The 22,947-nt window shown below is 43.2% G+C and overlaps 1 protein-coding gene across 2 annotated transcripts; it reads right to left on the minus strand.

Annotated features, from left to right (window-relative positions):
- Nucleotides 1–1,108: 1,108 nt before the first annotated feature.
- NUS1 (NUS1 dehydrodolichyl diphosphate synthase subunit) lies at nt 1,109–21,398 on the minus strand. Of its 2 annotated transcripts, XM_074819261.1 has the most exons (5): nt 20,760–21,386; nt 9,789–9,911; nt 7,255–7,407; nt 2,066–2,165; nt 1,109–1,341 (listed from the first exon to the last, which is right to left on the minus strand). In XM_074819261.1, the coding sequence occupies exons 1-5, from the start codon at nt 21,160–21,162 to the stop codon at nt 1,251–1,253; spliced, it is 870 nt and encodes a 289-aa protein (XP_074675362.1). In that variant the 5' UTR covers nt 21,163–21,386; the 3' UTR covers nt 1,109–1,250. The 2 variants fall into 2 exon arrangements, with proteins under 2 accessions (XP_074675362.1, XP_074675363.1); XM_074819262.1 differs by lacking the exon at nt 7,255–7,407 and having other exon boundaries at nt 20,760–21,398.
- Nucleotides 21,399–22,947: the final 1,549 nt, after the last annotated feature.

The raw sequence follows: 22,947 nt of genomic DNA on the forward strand, positions 1-22,947 counted from the left end.
CTCATTCTGAAGGGGGTCAGGGAGGAAGGAAACACTTCCAGAATGAAGTGTCCAACAGTTCTACAGCCTGCGGGGCAGAAGGCTGCAACATTATGTCTGTCTCCAGTAATACAGCTCTAAAGATATTGCTTTGTCCAAATGCTGCTATAAAGACTTTCAATTTCACATTGCTTCCAACAATAGGAGTTTAACTTGAATAGGGCATTCCATGATGAAGGCCATTTAAATAACATATCTAGATATCTCAGTTTTGAGATACTGTAGCACAGCTTCACTTCATTTTTCCTTGTCTGCTGCAGACTCCCAATTCAAACTTCTAACACACAGTTCAGAGCAAACCTAACAAAAGGTTTAAGGAGACTCCCCTGCTGGGTACACAAGCACAACAAGCCAGTCACAGTAGGTGTGGAAGTGGACCTAGTTCATTTTCAGATTTTTCAGCAAATGGTGCCAGAGCCGTAGCCAGTTTGTCAGCTTAAGTGAGAATTTTATGGGGAAAACAGGTATACAAACAATACATAGTACTGTTTATGGTTTTTTCCCCCCTATGGAAAACTGACCTGATGCTAGGAGAAGTTTCACTCAGGGCTGTAGGAATGCTTTCATTTTACCTCTTAAAAAAGGATAGATAGTGCTACACAGACTGCCTAATCCACTTACCACAGAAGATTCCATTCCTTTTTATGGAATCTTCTCAGTATTTCTAGAACTCAATACTTACTGCTGGCTCAGTCATCACAGACAAGTAGCAATCTCTATTCTCAGTTAACAGAACTGACCCCTCTGGAATTCACATATTATATAGTAAATATATCTGAAGATAAACCTGGTGATTAGCTCCAAAATGCCTGACCATGAAGAATTAAAAAAGAAACAAGCTGACATGGGAGTCCTTCCTTGGATTTAAGGACCTTGTGGGTACGGAACTCCGATTTATGTTGTCCTGGAGATTTCACAAGATTTAATTCTTGCATGTTCTTTTGGTCACTTCGACATGAAAATGCAGGTAATTCAGCTTTGAACAGCTTTGCTTGCAATACATGTCTTTTTCATAAAGGAAATCTGTGAATTTCCCCCTCCCCATAGATTCTCACACATTCACACAGACTCTCTAGAAAGGTAAGACACTTTATTGAATTTGTTGATAAATTAAGAAAGGACTATGAACCAGACTTATGGGTCACAGGTGCTTGTAAACAGACATAAATTCCTTCCCACAGAAAGCCCGACTCCATGTGCTCAGCCAGAAGTCACTTTCCCCAGCGTTGCTCACAGGCTGCATAGTGATGGAGGGCAGAGAAAAAGTCTTCATAGCTGATGTTCAGGTGGGAAGGCAAAGAACTGAGAAAGCAAGTTAGAAAAGTTAAGCTTTTATAAACACCGCACCATTCATGTGGTCAGTCAGGAATATCACTACTTAAAGCAAGGTACTGTCTGAGTAACCTTGTGAAGCTGTTCTCAACACTGTTATTGTCACTCACCTCTAGTAACTTAACTAGCTGTTAGTATCCTGTCAGCCCCTAAATCAAAGCCTAACAATCATTAGAGCACATAGGGCACTTCAAACTAGTGAAAAAGTTGGAGAAGCACAGGTCTGCCCAGACATTTCAGTGCCCTATAAATGCTCTCAGATTTAAGAAATACAGCAAGTCTAGTAAGCTCAGTTATTGCCAACACTGGAAAGTAATCCGGAGGAATGATCATCCTACATCATCCTTTTTCCCTTATATCCTTAGTTTCCCTGTTAGAAACCTGTAAGCCACTCAAAATCCACGTAAGAAACACCGACAGGACTGGGACCGGACCCCTGAGACTAGATGGCAACCAAAGTTTTTCCTTAACCTGAAGAGTAAAGCTTGCTGTTGCCTAATTGTGGCTGAAGGAACAACAATGAATGTTTGACAGGTTTCATTTAACATTTTTTAAATATCCTCAAATCAATCTCCAGACACCTCTGTTTAGACAGATCTCCTCTTACGGCTATTTCCATAAGGCAAGTCACATAAAGACTTGCTTAGTTAAGACATTATTCCAACCTGTTTCACAGTATTCATAGGTAACTCACATGATCTCTGTCAGTCTGATGTGCCACGGAAGGAATCCTAATGTGCTGTCCACAGGACCAAACTTCAAGACTAAATCAGGATCAGGAAATCCATTTGTACCTGTAAGAACAAGTTAAATTCAGCTGTATTAAATTCACCAGAAGATTGGTTTTAAATCTAAATCCTAAGGCATCTGCTTTTGCATTAAATACATTTTTTTTTTAACATGAAGTGAAGCTCCTGAGGACAAGTTAACAATTAAAAGCCCAAGAGGACAGACTGGTCTTGCACCACCTGAACACGACCAGCTGAGCAAAAGCTTAAGGCAGCCACTGCAGGCCCAGCTAGACTGTTATTTTTGTATCACATAGTTTTCAAAGACTTGGTAAGGAAGTGATACAAACAGTTACATTGTTTTGAATAAGAACAAACCTTAACACTGCTGTTTAAACTGACTAGTTCTAGTTTTGTCTTGGCAAACTTGATTTTAGTAGCATAGAACATGCTGTACCCTCACCCATACCTACTCCCATACTTAAGTCCTAACTCAACTATGTGGAGTTGCAGTCGAGTAAAAGGACTATTAACACAAAAAACCTTAAGGGTGTTCCACTGAAGAAGAACAATTTGATATCACAGACCATCAAGAAAAGTTGTAAAAAAATACCCTGTCAGATTAAATGTCTCTTTCTCAGCATGGAGCTTAGACAATTTTAAAAACGACTTTTACTATGACATTTCAGACAAACTGTTGCAGGTGACATCCTTCTGCTTACAAGAGTGAAGAAAAACAGGGCAGTATTTTTTTTTTTTCCTGTTACTAAGTAGACAGCATGACCCATCACAGGGCAGGGCTAGGTAACACTTCACTAGTTGGCCACACTCTTACTACCCATACCTTGAAATCCCAGTCACTAGTGAGAACATGCTACTCATCTTCTGAGGTTGAAGACAATCAGTGGCCAAATGACACTGTCTCCCTTTCATACACTTCTGCCATGCCTGAGCTACTCCAGGCTAAAACTGCTAGTCAATAAGCTTAGAAGTCCATCTTTCCCTGCTAATTCTACCAAGTTGATTAGGGCAACATGTGAAAACCAGGATAGTACCCTCAAGTAACCCAAGAAGGTAAGCTGTTCTTCATGCGCCTGCCTAGCTCATCTGAAAAGCATTCCAGCAGTCATAACCCTACTTTGCTATAATGCTGCAAATAGTCATGATTATTGAATGCTATTTCTTGTCACCCATTCCATAGAATCACAGAATCAACTAGGTTGGAAAGGACCTTGAAGATCATCTAGTCCAACCATTAACCTAGCACTGCCAGTTCTCATCTACACCATATCTCTCAGTGCTATATCGACCCTACTCTTAAACACCTCCAGGGATGGGGACTCCACCACCTCCCTGGGCAGCCCATTCCAATGCCTAACAACCCGTTCTGTAAAGAAATACTTCCTGACATCTAGTCTAAAACTTCCCTGGTGCAACTTGAGGCTATTCCCTCTTGTCCTATCACTTGTTACTTGGTTAAAGAGACTCATCCCCAGCTCTCTGCAACCTCCTTTCAGGTAGCTGTAGAGGGTGATGAGGTCTCCCCTCAGCCTCCTCTTCTCCAGACTAAACAACCCCAGTTCCCTCAGACGCTCTTCATACGACCTGTGCTCCAGACCCTTCACCAGCTTCGTTGCCCTTCTTTGGACACGCTCGAGTAATTCAATGTCCTTTTTGTAGTGAGGGGCCCAAAACTGAACACAGGAATCGAGGTGCGGCCTCACCAGTGCCAAGTACAGGGGTAAGATCACTTCCCTGTCCCTGCTGGCCACACTATTTCTGATGCAAGCCAGGATGCCATTGGCCTTCTTGGCCACCTGGGCACACTGCTGGCTCATGTTCAGCTGGCTGTCAATCAACACCCCCAGGTCCCTCTCTGACTGGCAGCTCTCCAGCCACTCCTCCCCAAGCCTGTAGCGCTGCTGGGGGTTGTTGTGGCCAAAGTGCAGCACCCGGCATTTGGCCTTATTGAAACTCATGCAGTTGGCCTTAGCCCATCGCTCCAGCCTGTCCAGATCTCTCCGCAGAGCCTCCCTACCCTCGAGCAGATCAACACTCCCACCCAGCTTGGTGTCGTCTGCAAACTTACTGAGGGTGCATTCAATCCCCTTGTCTAGATAATCAATAAAGATGTTAAACAGGAGTGGCCCCAAAACCGAGCCCTGGGGGACACCACTCGTGACCAGAAATTACCCACTAATTCTACAAGTTAACTGCAAGAGAGCTTACATTGCATAATGGCTACCTTTAGCAGACAGAGTTTAATACTGCCTATTTGCTCTGAAGTTCAGATGGTATTTCTCAACTATTTTCTCACTTGTTTGAAAAAACCCAACAAAACCCTAACCAGGTAAGAGCCTTTTACAAGTTTAATTTAGTTGTGGAGGAATTTAACTTTGGGAATAACAGAACAGCAAACTAAGGTCCTGTCAGATTTCGCTCTCCCCAGGTTTTTAAAATCTCCAGCTTCAATTTCAAGAGTTCACATTTTCCCTCCCCACTGAATCATCACAATACTAATTCTCTTACCAGAGGTAAAGAAGCTATTTTCCCAAGCATGTGCATTTCTAAGGAAGGATTAAGTATTTAGACAGAAGTGCCTTGTGCCACAGTCCAGATCTTTAAGAGAAATTATAAAGCAAAAGCCACTTATATGTTCAGAAGCTAGCATGTTAGTATGAAAGAGCTTTGCAGGGAGGCAGTGAATACTTAGAAGTGGGGCCTCTGGAGGAAGTGGACAGCTTTACTCATCAGCTGATTCAGTAGCTGAGTACTCCTCAGCTGGCCAGTTCAGCAGCAGGATCTTCAACACTACAATGGCTTTTCAAACAGGAAAAGACCTTCAGAGAGCCCAGTTAATGCTAACATTTCCTTTTGGTTCCTATCTGAAGGAAAATGAAAATGTACACTGTAGAATTACTGTCAGAACAGCCTATTCAAAACACAGTACTGTGCTTTCCACTCTGCATCCATTTCTCTGCTTAAACATTATCAACAGTACAGATACTTTACACGTGGAAGCTCCCTCAGAGCTGCTAGGGTTACAGCACTCAAGTAAGTTTAGCACACACAGGATAGAAGGATTTGTGAACAGACTCTAAAAAGCAAGAGGCCAAAAGGCTTGGACACTCAAGGGACAGGACTCTGGCAACATCCCTCCTAGGTCAGGAGTTCTGAGGGGAACATGAAGGAATTTGTAGAACTGACAGCACTACTCTTCTCCACATAGATTTTTATAGGGCAACTTGAACACCCTTAATTAATAGTCATGTTCTTTACTGGGAAGGCAGATGGCAAGTAGAGACAATATTATAATGCAGCTGGTAGCTACTTTTCTGAAAACAAGCAGGTTAGCTGAGGCATTGCTCAGAAGTACTCAGACTGAAGAAAACTCAAGCTGTATTAGAGCATGACTGGATTAAGAACTAGAAAAGACAGATGACAAGCCAGAACCATACCATTTTAGGACTAGACTTCAATAACTGCATCCTAAATATGAACAGAAAGTTAAAAAATTACATTACCATGTATTTAAAAATCAAAATGTGAGAAAACAAACTTATAGAAGTCACCATGAACACAAACCCTAAAAATAGAGCCACTCAAGTACTGCTTTTCAGAACTCACTCTCAACTTAGATCAGTAACTCACAGATGTTTACATTCAACATCTTTCCATTAACGATGCACAGAAACTAAATTTGCCTACAACTAAAATGAGTAGTTCCATAAATTGCTGCTAATTAAGTCACGAAAGAACAGTTCTTTACCTCCAACTGCCCTAAACATTTAAACCAAGCAAATTAACAAGCAGGACTAGTTATAAATACTATCCTTAGTTATTAGCCACATAGATTAAGTAGTCCATTTTCAAAGTCTGTAGTTTTGAAAGATTAAAAGTCTAGGAGATTTCTCTTTCTGTGCTCAGCTACCACACATTACTTGGACAATAAATCTGATCAATTTAAGACTAGACCTAATACTTTTAACATATCCAGACACTTAAAAGCACAGACAGAAGAGCAAGGGTTTGAGAAACTCCAGTTAAACATCACTGGACAAAATACATACATTGGCATCAACTGTCACCAATTCCTCACAAAATGAATGACTGTTTTAAAGAAGCAATTACTCATTTCATTGAATTGCCTTTGGGGTATAACAAGATAGATGTCTAAGTTACTTCTTCAGGTGCCTTATTAAATACATTTATTAATTCCATTACAGTAAGAAGCTATCATGCAGCATGCTGACAATAGGGATTGAATTCAGTTTGAAATTAAGATTAAAGTGTCCAAACTGCCATGGTAGTCAGTCTGGAGAGCAATTCAGCTGACCACCCATTTAGAAAAAAAAAAAAAAATCACTCTCTAAAGTCCAATTAATGGGAGCCACAATAACATGCCTGCAGACATCCAAGCTGAAGTGTGCAATCTGAAACCTGAACTCTGCCAAGCTAATTACAGCTGCAATTAACATGCATGGATCACCTAGGAAAGCTGAGCAACTATTACAGCTCCATAGCACCACTGGGGAAGTGGAGGCCTGTTCTAAGCAAGGTCTCCCAGATGGAAGATTAGGGCAGCCCTGCCCTTCCAATAGCTATTGCATGTAGTCATGCACCTCACTGCAGAGTCAGTAATCTGCATGAATTAGTAATGAAGGTAACTAAGCTAGTGTGGGTTATACAGCAGCAAAAGATCAGCAAGTGTTCTATCATTTGCACTCAGGGTGGTAGTTAGGCAGCAGTAACAGCTTTAATTGCTGTAACTAGATCTGGAAGATTCACTCTGCCCATACCCAGGTTTGCAGCATGCCAACTTGCAAGAAGTTAACCTAATTTATAATAGCCTAGTTTCAGGTGACCCCAGCACTAGTTTTTCATCTCAGAACATCCCACAGAGGTTATAAACTCTGAAAAGCTGACACTCTCCAATTTAGCTTAAGGTTTCCTTTTTCTGCTCTAAAGAAAAAGCTCAAAAGGGAATAAACTAGTAAGAAATTTTTAGCAGAAGCCTGAAAGCAATAATCATAACTTACTCTGATAGACTAAGCATCAAGATGCACACGTTCTGAGCAATAAATATACTAGAAACCAAATCTGTTGTGAAATGAGTACTCTTTCCCCTCCTCCCCACAGACCATGTCATACTTACTACTTAATAAGTTGTCTAACACATTCACATCCAGGTCTGTGTATGTTCTTTGCTGCTGTGCTACCAACTGACAAAAGTTCTGAGCAGCTTTTACTATGTCTGCTTTTCCATCTTCTGGAGACAGCACCTTCAATGTAGATTGGCAATTTAAAACTGAAAGTACAAAACACAGTTTAAAAGCAACAGAAATATAGTTGTTTTGAATGTGCTTTAGATATTCAGAGGATAAGATTGAAAGTAACTTATAGTTTACTTCATATATTATACAACTAGTCATAGATATACCTCATCCAACTCTTACAGAAGTGGGTAAGATTCTTCTGGATTTGCTGTATTACTAAAATGCAAGTTGAAGGCAACTACTTTGAGGAGTCTTGTGAATAGTAGTTTAATTAACATCAGTCTTGAAGTGTAGAGTATTCCAGTGAATTTACACTGGTTCTTACACTGTCAGGCAAAGCAGTGAGAGGAAGGTAAACAATGTAGAAAGACTTGCAGTTCAGGGAAAGAAAAGAGAATCTAATTACTAGCTTAGAAGAAAAAGGTGTTTTAACAGCTCTTGTGGACATTCATGTGACACAATGATTAGGCTGGGGCCCTCCCTGAATATGATCACAGGATCTTTCAGCAGCACTTCAAAATTGATGCAAGAGTTATAATATTGCTGCAGAGATTCTAGGAACCAGATAGTAGTACCAGAATTCACCCACTAATCTGTAATTATGTCTGTGACTTAAGAGGATATTTCACAAGAATCTCATTGTCTACACTACTGTGAGGTAAGAGTCTTCTTTCACTACGTGACTTGCATCATTGTCAGTCCTGATAAGGTACCTCAGAGGTAAACTTACAAGGAAGCTGAAGGCTACAGATAGTTACTTCAAGCTAGGTTTTGTACACTGGGTTAAATAGTGTGTGGACACATTAGACTTATACAGAACTTATGATAGTTATAACCAGATACTTAAAAATAACATTTCTTGAAACTGCAGAACCCGACTGCAAAGGACCAGAGAACAGAGTCAGAAGACTCATAAGAACTCCTAAAAAAACCCCCTCAGTCTATCCAAAGCCACCACAATGAAAACAATTGTTCAATTTGTCATATGTCCTATGTTAGAGAAGAATTCTCCAACAGTATTCATAAGTGTAAGATGTCATTTTGCTTCTCAGAAGTGAGAAATTGCAGTTTAATATTATGAACTGGACAGATGTCAGCTTGTTCAGTTCAAAGTATGAAGGCATCTGATTGACTATGGAGCCTTCTAAGTAAGAATGAAAATTCTGAAGAGAACAGAAAGCACCTCTGCTTTTCATAGTTTCCAGCACAAAAGGTTCCTGAGACTTAAATATATCCTTTCAGTCAGCAAGTCTAAGCAGTCTTTCAGTAGTTCATTTGGTCTGGATGTAAATATCTTGATTTAGGGAAGGGCAGCTAAGTAGTATGCTGGAGTTTGAGACATTAACAGCCTGTCTACCCCATTTTTTGATGGTTATTTCAACATCCACAGGAATAAAAAGAAATAACATGAAACTTGGATGTTCCCATGTAAATGCTAGCACCTTAGCCTAAGTTACTTGTAAGGCAAGTTTATGCTACAACATTGGACTTTATATGGGAAAACTGACACAAAGGATCTCACCATCCTATCAGCTCTTGTAGGGGAAGCAAAACTCAGCCAGCAGCTAAATGTTCCAAACCAAACCATTCTATGATAGGTATAGTCTTTTCTTAAGTCTTGAGCTATGTGATATTATTGTCTTAGAACATAAGGGTTGGGGTTTATTATGAGACCTATTTAAGTGTTATGTGTTGCAGCTAGGAAAGCTGTAAGTATCAGCCTATCCCTCTAAGGCAAAGGACTGCTTGTGATTTACTACATTTTGAACAGACTTCTAGCGTTTATGTTTGCACGCCTAAAAGAATACTTACAGCAGATAATACTGATAAGGAACATTAACCTTGAAACGTATTCCTGTTTTTCACTTCCACTACATGCAAAAGCTGCTATCAGAGAATTTTTTTTTACCTTATGCTCTTTATTTTCCTGGTGTCATTATACACTGCCATGACAACTAGCAGTTTTGCTCTTTCTCTTCCTCCTGACTCAGAGTTATAAGTTTGGAAAGATGGAAGTGCACGCATTGTTAACTTGACATCAGTTCCCTCACACTTATCCCAGTGCTTTTTCAACTCACTCAGCAAAAGAATTAATCTCACTGAAACCGTGGGGAGTTGAGCTACACTGATGCATTAAAGGGGTCATGGCACAACAGCTGGGCTAAAGGGATGATAAGACTACGCAATAATGACCACTATGGGAAAGGGAGAGCCATACTGTCACTATTAGTTAAGAACAAATAAGCACAATGAAAGTTTAATACTAGCTCAGGAAGGTTGCATGTGTTCTGATAATCAGTGCTTACTGAAGGAAAAGGTCACTGTACACAGGAATGTGTTTAAGTAAAAGCAGAGTTAGGATTTATATATAGCTATTTAGAGTCATACCAATCCCCCTTGCAATTCATCTTACCTTGATCAGCTTTGTCTTGATTTGCAAATTCCACGGTGTACTTGGAGCAATCTAGTCCTAAGAGTTCTTGCTGCTGTTTTAAAATTTCATCCATCAATCTTGAATTATTCCTCTTGAAAATACCTTTAAAAAAAGGTTGCATGTCAGCCAACTCCTATAAAGACTGCTACATAATAAACCTGACACTAAGCAGGAAGAAAAAAGAATCAGGTGGTCAGTACTGGTTTCAAACTGGAGTTCACAAGTACGATAAGAATCCAAAGCAAATGCTACTGCAAATGACTAATTTCAGTGACCTTGGAAAGACAACTCACATGCTTTTGTTCCTCTTTCACTCAGCCTGGTTTAAGTAGCAAGCTGCAATTGCGTAAGAGAAAGTTTAAGACTTACTCCATTGTCCTTACTATGCTAGCAATAGTTTGAGATAGCAATACCCTACCAGCACAGGACTACCAAATCAGAATGCCCATGCTGCTGTAGATTTGCAGCTTAAGTCTGCTACCACTTACTGCCACACCACTAAGGCTGCAGGCTAACAAAGCAAGTCACCACAAAGCAAGAGCCAGAGAAATAAATCAGCGCATCAGGCCACAGTAACTGTCCACTGTTACACCATGGCCAACGCCACAGATTTCCTAACAAGAAGATTTCACAAGCTGTATATTTCAAGGAGTTAATGCAGTCCCCAAGGCCTTTTTATACATATATGTTTATGGCAAACACATTTTGAGTGCAGGAGATTACAATAACTTGCTTAATCAAACACACTTGGGTTCCTGTTCTAAAATAAATTCTAGCTCTTGAGACACACAACTATTTCTAATTAAAAACCACAGTAAAAATTAAGTGTTACAACTTAAATATTTACAATGCAAAAGTGTGGCTAGGCATATTTACTTAGGAACTGATAGCACTTTTATCACATTCTATCCGGGCTGTTACTAAGAGCTTAAGTTTCATTCAGAAATCTTGTATTTCAAGCACTTCTGTTGACCAGTCTAAAAAATGCCCACACAATAATCTTACAAGAAACACTGAACTTGTACACAATTTTATGATCAGGCTTATGATTCAACACCTCAACCTGATTCTGGAATTAAACTGCTACAAACAGCAGTCTCCACATCAGTAGTAGTCAAACAGTGTATATAAGTATTAGGTTAAGACCATAATACATTAGGAGTTAGTTTGCAACATGAAGAAATACAACACATTTATTTAATATGCTAGCCTTTAGGGCTAGTGCGTTAGTATTTTTACACAGGCTTCATTAGAGGTTTCAATTGGTGGTAAATTATCTGGTTTTCCTCTCAGCCAGGATCCTTCCCGCAAAAAAATAATTTACTTTATTACACAAGTGTTAGTGATGCTTATAACTGATTTCACATGTTGAAAGACAAGCAAATCTCAGTAAGGCAGCAACCTTGACAGAACAAAAGTGTTAGAATATTTCCACTAAATCTAAATTGTTACACTTTGTGCTCCTGCTTCCTAGTGTATATTTACACATATTAGAAGTTGAGAATGCTGCTTTGAATAATAGCATTTGATACAACTCTGCTTGGGTAAGTGTTTTGTGCTAGAGCTAGCACTGATTGTCTTCCTTACACTTAAGGTCAACAGCAATGCAGCTACTGCAATTGCTAATCCCACAACATCTTCAAGTAAGAACTGTACAAGGTTGCATGTGCCTCACCTCTAAGAGTCACTTGACTTTCATCCACTTTTCAAGATGGGAAAAAAAACCCCTATGTTCAATATTCAGAAGAGTTGGCATAACTAGGAAAGGCTCCCAATCTGGGAAATAGCTGCTCTCTTCTTCCCCTGCACCACCCAACACTAAGATCAATTCTTCTCTCATGTGAAGTTGTTGCCTATTCCTGTCAAAGACTAGAAGAACAGATTTCAGAACCCACACTCCAGCTCTAAAGTAAATGAAGGCACTGACAATAACAGGGTAAGAGAACAGACTAAGGTGCTTACTGCTCAGTAAAAAGGAACATCAGATGAAGGACTCGGTTCAGCGCTGAGGTGAAGGTCCTTAACACACACATTGGATACTGAAGACATGAAATTTATCTGAATACCACCAGCATTTCCCTTCCACTCTCCTCATTTACCTCACCCACCTCCTTAGTTTTTCAAACCTGGGTTCTGTGTTGCTCATGGAATAGCAGATTAACACAAACTAGAAGCTGCCGTAGTTATAGTATGTCCTTCTTGGAAAGACCTCCACACCTAAATTCCAACTGATCTACCAACCTTGACACACCTGCAGTCTTCCTGAAGAGAAGATTCTGAAGCACATCAAGAAGGTAGTAAAACTAACCACAATCTTCATTTAAAACCAGTAGTATTTGGGAACTTTACCCCTTCAGTGTTTTGTCTCTCAGTGCACAAGAGGTTTTCACTTGTAAATGCATATGATGGCAAACACAGTCCTGCCAGAGGCAATGTACATGGGCCAAATTCACTTTAAAAGTTTCACATGGTTGTGACTCAAGACATAAATTCCCTTCTCTTACAGTATCTCAAAAATCCATTTGTCTACAAGTTTCATTTTTTAAAACTTTGAAAATCCATCCAAGTTAGTTCTAGAAGATGCTGTTGCTAATTTATACATGATAAATATAGTAAACAAGAGTGCATGAGTACACCAACTCACTAACAGAATTCAAGTGTTCCTAGGCAGCAAGACTTAAATCCTGGTTTAATGCTACCTTCCAATTTTGTTCAGTCTTCCACATAAGTTGAAAATGTGTCCATAATACAGTTTTAACATTATAGAGAGTTAATGTTTGACAAGAGGTCCACTAAATTTTAGCAATACAAGAGCTGTTGGATGTTAAGTGGGGAAAATTTCAGCCCTACTACTTTACTGTTTCTAATATGGAACACAAACATGAAATTGTCACTATTATTTCTCATTAGAAACAATTTTTGTTTCTGAAAAGCAGAAACAGTTTTGTTCAGTCAGAACTCTGTAGTCTCTGCAAATGTGTATATTCCAGCAAATGAAGTGTTAAGAATTATGCATATTTAAGCACTATAATTCCCAAAGCAAAATAAAACATCAGGTGGGCTTTTGGTTTGGTTCTTTTCCATGTTTTGGTGTGGGGTTTTTTTTGTTGTTGTTGTTTGTATTTTTGGGGTTGTTTGTTTGTGGGTTTGTTTTGTTTTGTTTTTTAAACTACTGAGAACTTGTGAGCTGTTTTCAGGGATAATTCTTGTTTTTACAACACAAGCTGCAAAGCCGCTGTTGATCATTAGTTCCTATTAGAGTTGAGGGAAAGAACTGTTTTAGCTTCCTGCAGTAGTGCTCCATGACAGAGGTCTTTTTTAGGGCATGTGCCTTTTGCTCAGTTTTACAATAGTTACAAGCCACACCCCTTCGCAGTCAACTGTGGCGGTGCAGCATTTTAGGGTTAGAGACTGACAAATGCAGTTTGTAATTAAGAGGCTGCAAGTTCAGCAGAAGCAAGGCTCAAGCATGACAGGAACTGTGAGCTGGAAGGGAACAACTGGGAACAGAGAAACACCAGGTGGTGTCAACCATTTGGTTGTCCAGCTAGACTATCACAGCCACCACCTGTTAATGCCTTGGTAGCATCTCAAAGTTCAACATTCCTGCTTGCCCTGCTTTTTAAAGCAGCAGAATCTGGTAAAACACAGAACAAGAATCAGCTCTTCCTTACAAGGGAACACCTTAACCAAAGTTAAGCCTAGGAAAGAATACATTTTCACAGCATTTCAGTTATTTGCTTTTTCTCAACTCCTTTCCAGTGTCAACAAGGGAAGAGTTGTAAGGTAACAAGTCTGTTTAAAGCATCAAAGTATTAACAGTTTGAGAAATGTCAAATGTGGTGGTTTAATCCCTGCCGGGGTCTGAGATCACATGGCCGCTGCCCCTCCCCCACAAAGGGAGTGAAATACAAAGCCCCGGGGCTGAGATAAGGAAAGGTTTAATACAACAGTGCAACAGCAACACAACAAACAACAACAACAACAGTGATAACAACGAACAGAGCAAAGTATATACCAATACAGCAGTGAGAGAACCGGCTGCGCCAACCCACGTGATCACCGATTCTTCCCGCGCTTGCGCCAGGATGTGACCTCAGCATGATATATGAATAACCTGGCTAGAGCTTCCCCCCCACTGCTGGGGAAACTTAACCCTATCCTGGCTAAACTAGGACATCAAATCATAACCCAAGTCAAATAATGTACATGCAATAAACTGCTTTAATACATGAACAACTTCTGTGTACATCCTTGTTGGATCATGCTGGTTGATAACAGAGGAAAGCAGGGTTTGGGTCATTACACTGGACCTCACAGGATACAGAGAGCTAGAAAAATGTTTTAAGCTTGTCTACTCCAAGAGCCTAGAAAAAAAATAATCCAGGTTTGAAAGCGGCTTAAGTCACTTAAGTTTCACCTACATTAAAGACACTTAAATTAGTGCTAACCAAATAGGAAAAACTCAAGTTAGAACAACCAAATAGGAAAAACTCAAGTTAGAACAACCAAATAGGAAAAACTCAAGTTAGAACAACCAAATAGGAAAAACTCAAGTTAGAACAACCAAATAGGAAAAACTCAAGTTAGAACTTATAACCTTGTGACTGTTTGTCCCACATTTCTTCTTGGAGGGACATTCTGTACCAGAACAAGAGCTCATCAGCAATCGAGAGAAGAGAACCTACTTTCATATTATCCATGCTGATAAGGAGATTACCTTCTACAGATTAGCGCTAGCCCTTTTAATAAGTGTGGTCCGAGGACTCCTCCCAACTCAACACCAAAACGCAATTGTTGAATGCGAAGGTTCACATGGGTGAAGACCCACAGCAGATGTCACGTGATACTGGTATATCACAAGTGTTCCAGTGACACAAAACCACAACATATTTATCTCCCCCAGTGAAGTGAAGTGAACACACTGAATATCCAGAAAGTTTGATGGATTGATCAGATCAGCTAAACAACCAAATAATTTGGGAGTGACTACAAGTCTACGTTTGAGGCTAATGAAATAATTTCTTTTGCTTACTGCAGTACTCTATCCTTTCAAAGAATTTCTAAGAGAAAATTGGTCAGAAGTAAAGCAGTTCAGTGGAAAGCTAAAAGCAGGATGAAGAAGCCCAAGTTCCCAATACGGTTGTACTATGGGCTTTAAGAAACCTTCAACTTGAAGCATCTGTTCAGGAGCCCAAAGTATTCAAATGCCAAGACTCAGCAAGCTCCCAAAAAGCACTCTACACTTGTCCCAAACTAATTCAGGAAAGCTTCACTGATGGACAGAAGTTAACACTCAAGTACTTTGACACATTCAAGTGGCAAAGTAACAGAAGTTCAAGTATATAACTGGTCAAAGGCTTCTGTTCCCCAGATGATATTTTAACTATGTCTATAGAATTGCATAATCACTGCCTTCTGACTGTGAGAAGCCTGCATTATTTCCTCAGAGATAAAGTCTTGACCAACATGGCTGGAATTGTACCAACAATAGGATTGGCAACACAGAAGTCCACAGAAATAAATCCTTGATCAAAAAAATAAAGATTTAGTCAATCTGGATTTAATAACTGAGGTGCGCCCAGTAGCATTAAGTTTATTATGGTTTTATTCTACTGCATATCAATGAAAATTGGGAGAATGAAAAGGTCCTCGAAACACCAGAGGCAGTAAAAGCATGTAAAAGCATGCCACCTTAGGCCTCCAAGCCTGCTGGGGCAGCGGGGGCAAACCTCAATTTTGAGCACCGCAACTCATAGCATCATATATTTATTACAGTACATGACAGTTACTTACGTTATGGTCCTCTTGCATTCTGCAAAGACCTTTTCACTCCAGTCTTCCAGCATACTGATCTTTATGGATTCAGAGAAGACAGCCAAGTACCTGATCACATTGCACAAGTATTATCCAATATATTTGTAACATTCTGGGTTCTGTAATTGCCCAGGAGAATCAGCACAACTCCGGCCAAGTTGCCCTTACAGTTGCTGGTGCAGCTGCTGTAACATACTAGTGTCAGCTGGGATGCAGCTACTTATTCTGACACCAAAGAATACAGACATAACCTTCTATTTAGTAATTTTGTTAAAAGTACAGAAATTTACAACTATAAACAAATGAATAGCTTATCCGGCACTTCTTTAAAGAACTTCATGCTTCCCTCTCTTCCTATAGAGGGGGCAATTAAGGACACGTTGTTAATTTAAGCCTTGTACAGGAAACTGACACAGTATTTCTTCCAGAAAATGCAACCATGGAAGACCACTCATAATCAAAGTTTCCTGTTGCAATGAGAAGAATCTTAGTACTACAAATATGCAATGATGGAAAAGGAAACAAACTTAAGTATAACCCACTACGTCTAACACAGATTCAGAGCACTTGTCATTGTGTTTCCTTCTTCACCACAGCCAGCATCAGTGGGAACAACGTATCTTTGATAAAGCAATAGTTGGTACAATTGTATGCACACAGAACCTCACTGAAGCAGCTGAGCAGACCAAAAGTAAATCTCACCACCTGAGAAGATGAAAACAAGTGCACAGCATAATTAAGGTTCACCCTCTGCTACTGATAAGAGCAAGCTGTACCTAACTTTACCCACCTTCACTATATACTAGTGTTACTGCTGAGGGCTCAGACACCCGATTTAGCAACAACTGCAGCACCCTACTTAATGACTACCTGGAAATGCTGCATGCTCAATCCAGGCACCATAAGGAGCTTAGCACCAAAAGAAAGTCAACATAACTGCTGTCACCAGAAGTAAGTATATACTCAATCCACATGAATGACTACTTGCTGACTCTCTGAAACCAGTTTAAAAGGCTCAGCTGACAAGACACTGTGCAAAAAGCAGTTGTGGCTGCTATCCCAGAAAACCTATTGAACACCCGTGAAGAACATACATGTGTAATAGCAGGCTATTCTCATTGACTCTAAAAATTTGGCAAAAGCCACTGATTTAAAATGTTTTACTGCTCTGCATTGCCTTGCCTTCTTCAGCTACGTTCCAACAACCTGTAATTTAAGATGGCAATTAAACCAGCATATCCTGGTATCAAAGGGCCAACAGAAGAATGAACTACTGAAAAGCATTATGTCTTGATACTAAAGTCATGAGATCATAGCAATATTTTCAGATTTGAAAGCTGTTAACAAAATCTCTTAACATGCAACTTTAGCGTGAATGTAACAACACATGGAAACAGCAGCAAATAATCTTTTTTTCTGAACTGCTAACAAAGACAATTGTTTTGCAAAGTTACTTCAGCTACGCTGCCCTTCAGAGGACATAACCTTGTCATCTCTGGTCATCATATTTACAGTCTTGTAATAAGTTAGTCTTAGATCTGACTCAATCTCGACACATGTGCTGGAGAAGCAGAAATATCTTCTCCACAACGAAGGCATCAGACACTACAACAGCACTAGTTCTTCCCTGTCAGAGAGGCCCTCTGTGACAGCAGCTACCTAAGCACTGGCTGGTACCTTCTCCCTCCTCAGTGTTGAATGGTTTCACAGAGAGCAAGCTGAAAACCAAGACCACCGAGACACATAACTCTCAGCTGGATCTGTTCCTCAGTTCAGTCCTCATACATATAATTTGTGCAGTACAATGTAGGGATCTAAAAAGGAACCAAGCATACACATATATTAGGCAACACTGCAGATAGCTTATTTGAGGTTTGACAGAAATTAGATACAATACAATAAAATGTTTCTCTTCAGGCTATGAGGGAAACTCACCCTTGTTTGGTATTAACATTTGCTCTGTAGCATTTAACCTGACTGAATGATTTCCAAGTTGAGAGCAAAAAACATCAACACATAAATGGCTTTTCAGAAGGTGCTGACTTTTCTGTGTCCTTGAGGTGTTACGCAAATATTTTATACCATTCTTTGATTTCCAAATGAGGAAGTATTCTCCCACTGAAACACAACATAACCAAGTTCCACAAGAGCCCTGCACAGATGGCCAATTTAAACTGCCAAGTGACTGGTATTAAGCCCAGTTTCTTAAAAAGATCTTAGAGAACTTAGTGAAAGTCAAGTCATTCAAGTCTTGTATCACATACGAAGGACAAGACATGAAGCAGAACTTTTAATGGCAGGTTTTTTTAAAAAAAAAATAATCACAAATGCCTATGCTCAGGGAAAGGCCTGCATACCTCAGATGCTTTTGCGCACTTGACAATAGATTCCACCTACTTACACGGGACACACTGTTGAGTTTTTCCTGAGAGCACACTGGAAGACAACTATTACAGACTGTATCTCTAACCTGGCATAAATCTACAGAGTTAATCTAATTTGGGTGACATCTCCAGACAGCCAATCAGAAGTATCACAGAATGGTTTGTGTTGGAAGGGTCCTTAAAGCTCATCTAGTTCCAACCCCCCTGACAGGGGCTCAAAGCCCCGTCCAACCTGGCCTTGAACACTTCCAGGGAGGGGGCAGCCACAACCTCTCTGGGCAACCTGTTCCAGTGTCTCACCACCCTTACAGTAAAGAATGTCTTCCTCATATATAATCTAAATCTACCCTCTGTCAGTTTAAAACCATTAATCTTTGTCCTATCCCTACACTCCCAATCACGAGTCCCTCCCCATCTGTAGGTCCCCTTTAGCTACTAGAAAGCCACTCTAAGGTCTCCCCGGATCCTTCTCTTCTCCAGGCTGAACAACCCCAACTCTCTCAGCCTGTCCTCATAAGGGACATGCTCCAGGCCCTGATCATCTTCGTGGCCTCCTCTGGACCCACTCGAGCAGGTCCACGTCCTTCTTATGTTGGGGGCCCTAGAGCTGAACACAGCACTGCAGGTGGGGTCTCACAAGAGCAGAGTAGAGGGGGAGAATCCCCTCCCTCATCCTGCTGGCCACACTTCTCTTGATGCAGCCCAGGATACAGTTGGCTTTCTGGGCTGCGAGCGCACATTGCTGGCTCATAGTCAGTTTTCCATCCACTAATACCCCCAAGTCCTTCTCCCCAGGGCTGCTCTCAATTCACTCATTGCCCAGCCTGTATTTGTGCTTGGGATTGCCTCGACTCATGTGCAGGACCCTGCACTTGGCCTTGTAGAATCTCATGAGGTTAGCACGGGCCCACCTCTCCAGCCTGTCCAGGTTCCTCTGGATGGCATCTCCCCTCCCTCCAGCATGTCAACCACACCACACAGCTTGGTGTCATCGGGAAACTTGCTGAGGGTGCACTCAATCCCACTGTCTGTGTCGCCAACAAAGATGTTAAACAGCACTGGTCCCAACACTGACTCCTGAGGAACACCAAGCTCTCCACTTGGACATTGAGCCGTTGACCACAACTCTTGGAGTGCGACCATCCAGCCCATTCCTTACCCACCGAGGGGCCCATCCAGCAAATCCATCTCTCCAATTTAGAGACAAGGATGTCATGTGGGGCAGTGTCAAATGCTTTGCACAAGTCCAGGTAGATGACATCAGTTGCTCTTCCCTCACCCACCAACGCTGTAACTCTGTCATAGAAAGCCACCAAATTTCTCAGGCACAATTTGCCCTTCGTGAAGCCCTGCTGGCTGTCACCAATCACCTCCTTATTTTCCATGTGCCTTAGCATAGTTTCCAGGAAGATCCACTCCGTGATCTTTCTGGGCACAGAGGTGAGACTGACTGTCATGTAATTCCCTGGGTCTTCCTTTTTTCCCTTTTTAAAAGAGGGGGCTATGTTTCCCCTTTTCCAGTCAGCAGGAACTTCACCGGACCACCAGGACTTCTCAAATATGATGGATAGTGGCTGCGCCACTTCATCCACCACTTCCCTCAGAACCCATTGATGCATCTCATCAGGTCCCAAGTAGCTCACACAACAGTTAAACACTGATCTTCCTACAGTCTCACCATTGACAGCAAGAACACAGGGAACTTTAGCATAAAGCTTTTTCCTCTGGAGAGGACAGAAACAGGACACAGTCATCTCATGTATTATTAGCCCTTCTGAGTTGATTAACTGCAATTAGACAAACTGAGATCATCTCTCAACAGCCGGGTAGAAAGCTTCATCTAATAATATCTTGATATGGCTGGTTTCATCTCCTCAGTAGGAAAGCATAGGTATGAGGAAGACAGATTTGTTCCACGATTACTCCACAGAATGCTAAATCTGAACTCTGAGCTTATCTTCAAGATACTCAGTGACGTGGAATCAATATATCCGCAAAAGCAAGAGTTCAACTGTCTTACAACTGAGACACAATAGTGAATAAAATCACATAGCAGATACGAAAAACCACCAGTTTTCACAAGCACTGGCTCAGAGTTAACTCAGATGTCAAATAGCACCAATCCTTATACCAAATGTAGTTTTGTTTTACAATACAAGCAGCACACAGGACATGTTTATGTTTAACTACCCTTTCATCTCTCTTCACATATGAAAATAGATGGCTACTCTCATTCATCCACTTCTGGAAGCTCAGACACAGCTCATAAACAGAGCTCGGAAGAGCAGGTAGCTTAAAGCTCTTCACTACTAACAGCCCATACCCTACATGGTCATGGCTCTAGGATGCCCGTCGTTCTTGTCAGCCCAGGGCTGGGGACAAGGCTCAAGGCACCACCACCTGCCCCCTCCAGGGATCTAGCAGGCCCGGGCCGCCCCGACACAGGAGCTGGGGCAGGAGGGCACTGGGGGCACTGCCCAGGCTCACCGGGGCCAGGAGCTCTACAGAAGCCAAACAACTCCAGGGGATGGGAAAGGAGCTGCCCACAGCGAGGCTGGCACCCGGCTCGGGAACACCCCGGGACAGGGAGGGCCCTGGCTCGACGCCGGGGGCACAGAGGGCCCGGGCGGCGCCGGCCCGCCCGGAAGCGCTCCCCAGGGCTGCCACCGCCCGGGCCGGGACTCGGGGCACCGCCGCGGCACCACCTCCCCCCTCCCCTGCCGTCCCCGGCCCCGCTGGCGCCGCTCACCATTATGGTCGTAGACGCTGACATAAGAGATGCCCACCGCCATGCACCACACCACCAGGCTGGCCATGTCCGCGTAGCTCGGCTCCTCCTCGGTCACCACCAGCCCCATGTGCACCGGCAGCTTCTGCAGGGCCCGCCCGTCCGCGCGCCACCGCTGCCGGCCCTGCGCCGCGCCCCCGGGCCGCCGCCGCGCCGCGCCCGCCTTGCGGAAGGCGAAAGCCCCGGCGGCGGGCGCCAGGAGGGCGCAGGAGGCGGCGGCGGAGGCGGCGCGGCGCCAGAGCCAGGCGCGGGGCCCGGCGGCGGCGCGGCCGCGGAGGCAAGCGAGCAGCGCGCGCTGCAGGCAGAGCAGGGCGCGCAGCAGGGCGTGCAGCGCGCGCCACGCCAGCCCGCCCGCCCCGCTCATGGGGGGCGCGCGGCGCGGGGCGGCGGCACCGCCGCCAACCGACAGGAGGGCGCGAGGCAGCGGCGCGAGACCCGCGGGGCGGGGGGACGAGGCGGGGGGTGCCTCAGCCGCAGCGCGCCGCCCGCCGCGCCGCCGCCATCCCCTCACTGAGTCCGCGTCTGCCGCCCGGCAACCGCCGCCAGCGCGGCCATCTTCTTACCGCCCCGCCTGATCTTTCACCTCTCACCCCGCCACATGCAAGGCGCCCGTTGGCCGCCAGGAAGGTAGCGTCACTTCCGGCCGCGGGGAGCGAATGACGTGGCCCTGAGGGAGGGGACGGGGCGGGGCGAGGGGAGGTTGGAACGGCCCGGGGCGGGGGGGGGGGCGGGGCTCTGTCCCGCCCCTCGGGGGTGGGCGAGATCTCGGGGCGGGGCCGCGCCCCCTGGCGGCCGCTGCTGGCGGCGACCTGCGTCTGCGGCTGGGGGAGGGAAGCGGGGGGTGGCGGCGGACGCGGGGTCGGGGCGTTTGGGAAGAGCCTCGGTAGTCTCAGTTTAGCTTCGAGCCTCCTGGCTCTTCCTCAGCTGTTTCAGGAGCTAATCTGAACCCCTTCCCCGTGTCCAGCCCCGCGACGTGGCCTTCTTGGCGCCCGTAGCGCCTCGTTCACGATGGCGTTCAAAACAGGGGGAAATCTGAGCACCTCAGAGGCAGCCGAGCCTCGCAGGTGTGTTTATGAAACAACACGTTTCACCCGCAAAGCACACTGCAAATACTCGCTAGGCGATTCTGCGGAGTGGGCGTGGGAAATGGGAGTAGCGCAGCCCCTGGAAACCCGTTGAGCGTGCCCCTGTGGTGGCCCAGAGTGCGAGGCCTCAGGAGTGCACACCCCTTTTCTCAGTCTCCCACAAAACCTGCAGTTCCCAGGTTTTTGCAGCCTTGGCTTGTAACATCCCACAGATCCGAAGATGCAAATCCCACCGCAGGCAAAAGATAGAGCAAGAGCTGACAAGCTAGCCCTGTGCCGTCAAGACAGATGGGTGGGCTGAAGTGACACAGGGAGATATTTAAAGTGCTCTATTAAAAGAATCCGCCAATATAAAATTGAATGAAAAATTCTGTATCATGAAAATATTTTTCTTGCTCAGAAAATAACTACTTCCCAGACTTCTAATACAGACCAACATTAGCCAGCAAAAATAACACAGTCAAACCACAAGGAAGACTTGTGCTGTTCCATAAATATCTAAATCCTTAGCTACCAAAACTTTGGATGGCTGATGATACGTTAAAAGGTTAAAATGTAAAGAAAAATGAACTTCAGTCCTTTCAATTGTATAGCTTAATGTGTTGGGTGCCTAAGAACCCCAAGTGTCGATTGCTTTTGCATAGGCAACAAAACCAAATAGCTGCACTCTGGCACCTGACAAAACAGCCTCTGTGAATGTGAGTGATTACTCAGTTACTGAATGCCAACAGAAGATAAAGAACAATAGAAGCTGTTTGCTTGGAAAAGTAATTTGCTGGTGTTATTACTCCTCAGTTATCAGCTGAGATTTATGAACTGTCAGGAAACCCCTTAGATTACTGTTTGTAAGTCACTGGTTTTAGTGGTCTCAGCAATCCAATTTTGTTTAGTTTTCAAGCACTTCGCGAACTGCTTGATAAAATTTGTACATACATCAGAACTGATGCATATACCGTTAAGTCCTTTTCTTGGTGTGCAAAAATCTGGAATGTTCCTGCCAGTGAAGGGGGCCACTTGCAGTGTATACTCCCACGTGAAGTACACCTAACTCAAAAGTATACACA

Source organism: Strix aluco, chromosome 3 (genome assembly GCF_031877795.1).
Source record: "Strix aluco isolate bStrAlu1 chromosome 3, bStrAlu1.hap1, whole genome shotgun sequence".
NCBI lineage: Eukaryota > Metazoa > Chordata > Aves > Strigiformes > Strigidae > Strix > Strix aluco.

Coding starts and splice junctions, on each gene's coding strand:
- NUS1 (XM_074819261.1), bottom strand. CDS start 21,162: ATGAGCGGGGCGGGCGGGCTGGCGTGGCGCGCGCTGCACGCCCTGCTG. Junction 9,912..20,759: donor CAGCGTCTACGACCATAATG/GTGAGCGGCGCC, acceptor CTTTTTTTAAAG/GTATTTTCAAGAGGAATAAT. Junction 7,408..9,788: donor TCAAGACAAAGCTGATCAAG/GTAAGATGAATT, acceptor TTGTACTTTCAG/TTTTAAATTGCCAATCTACA.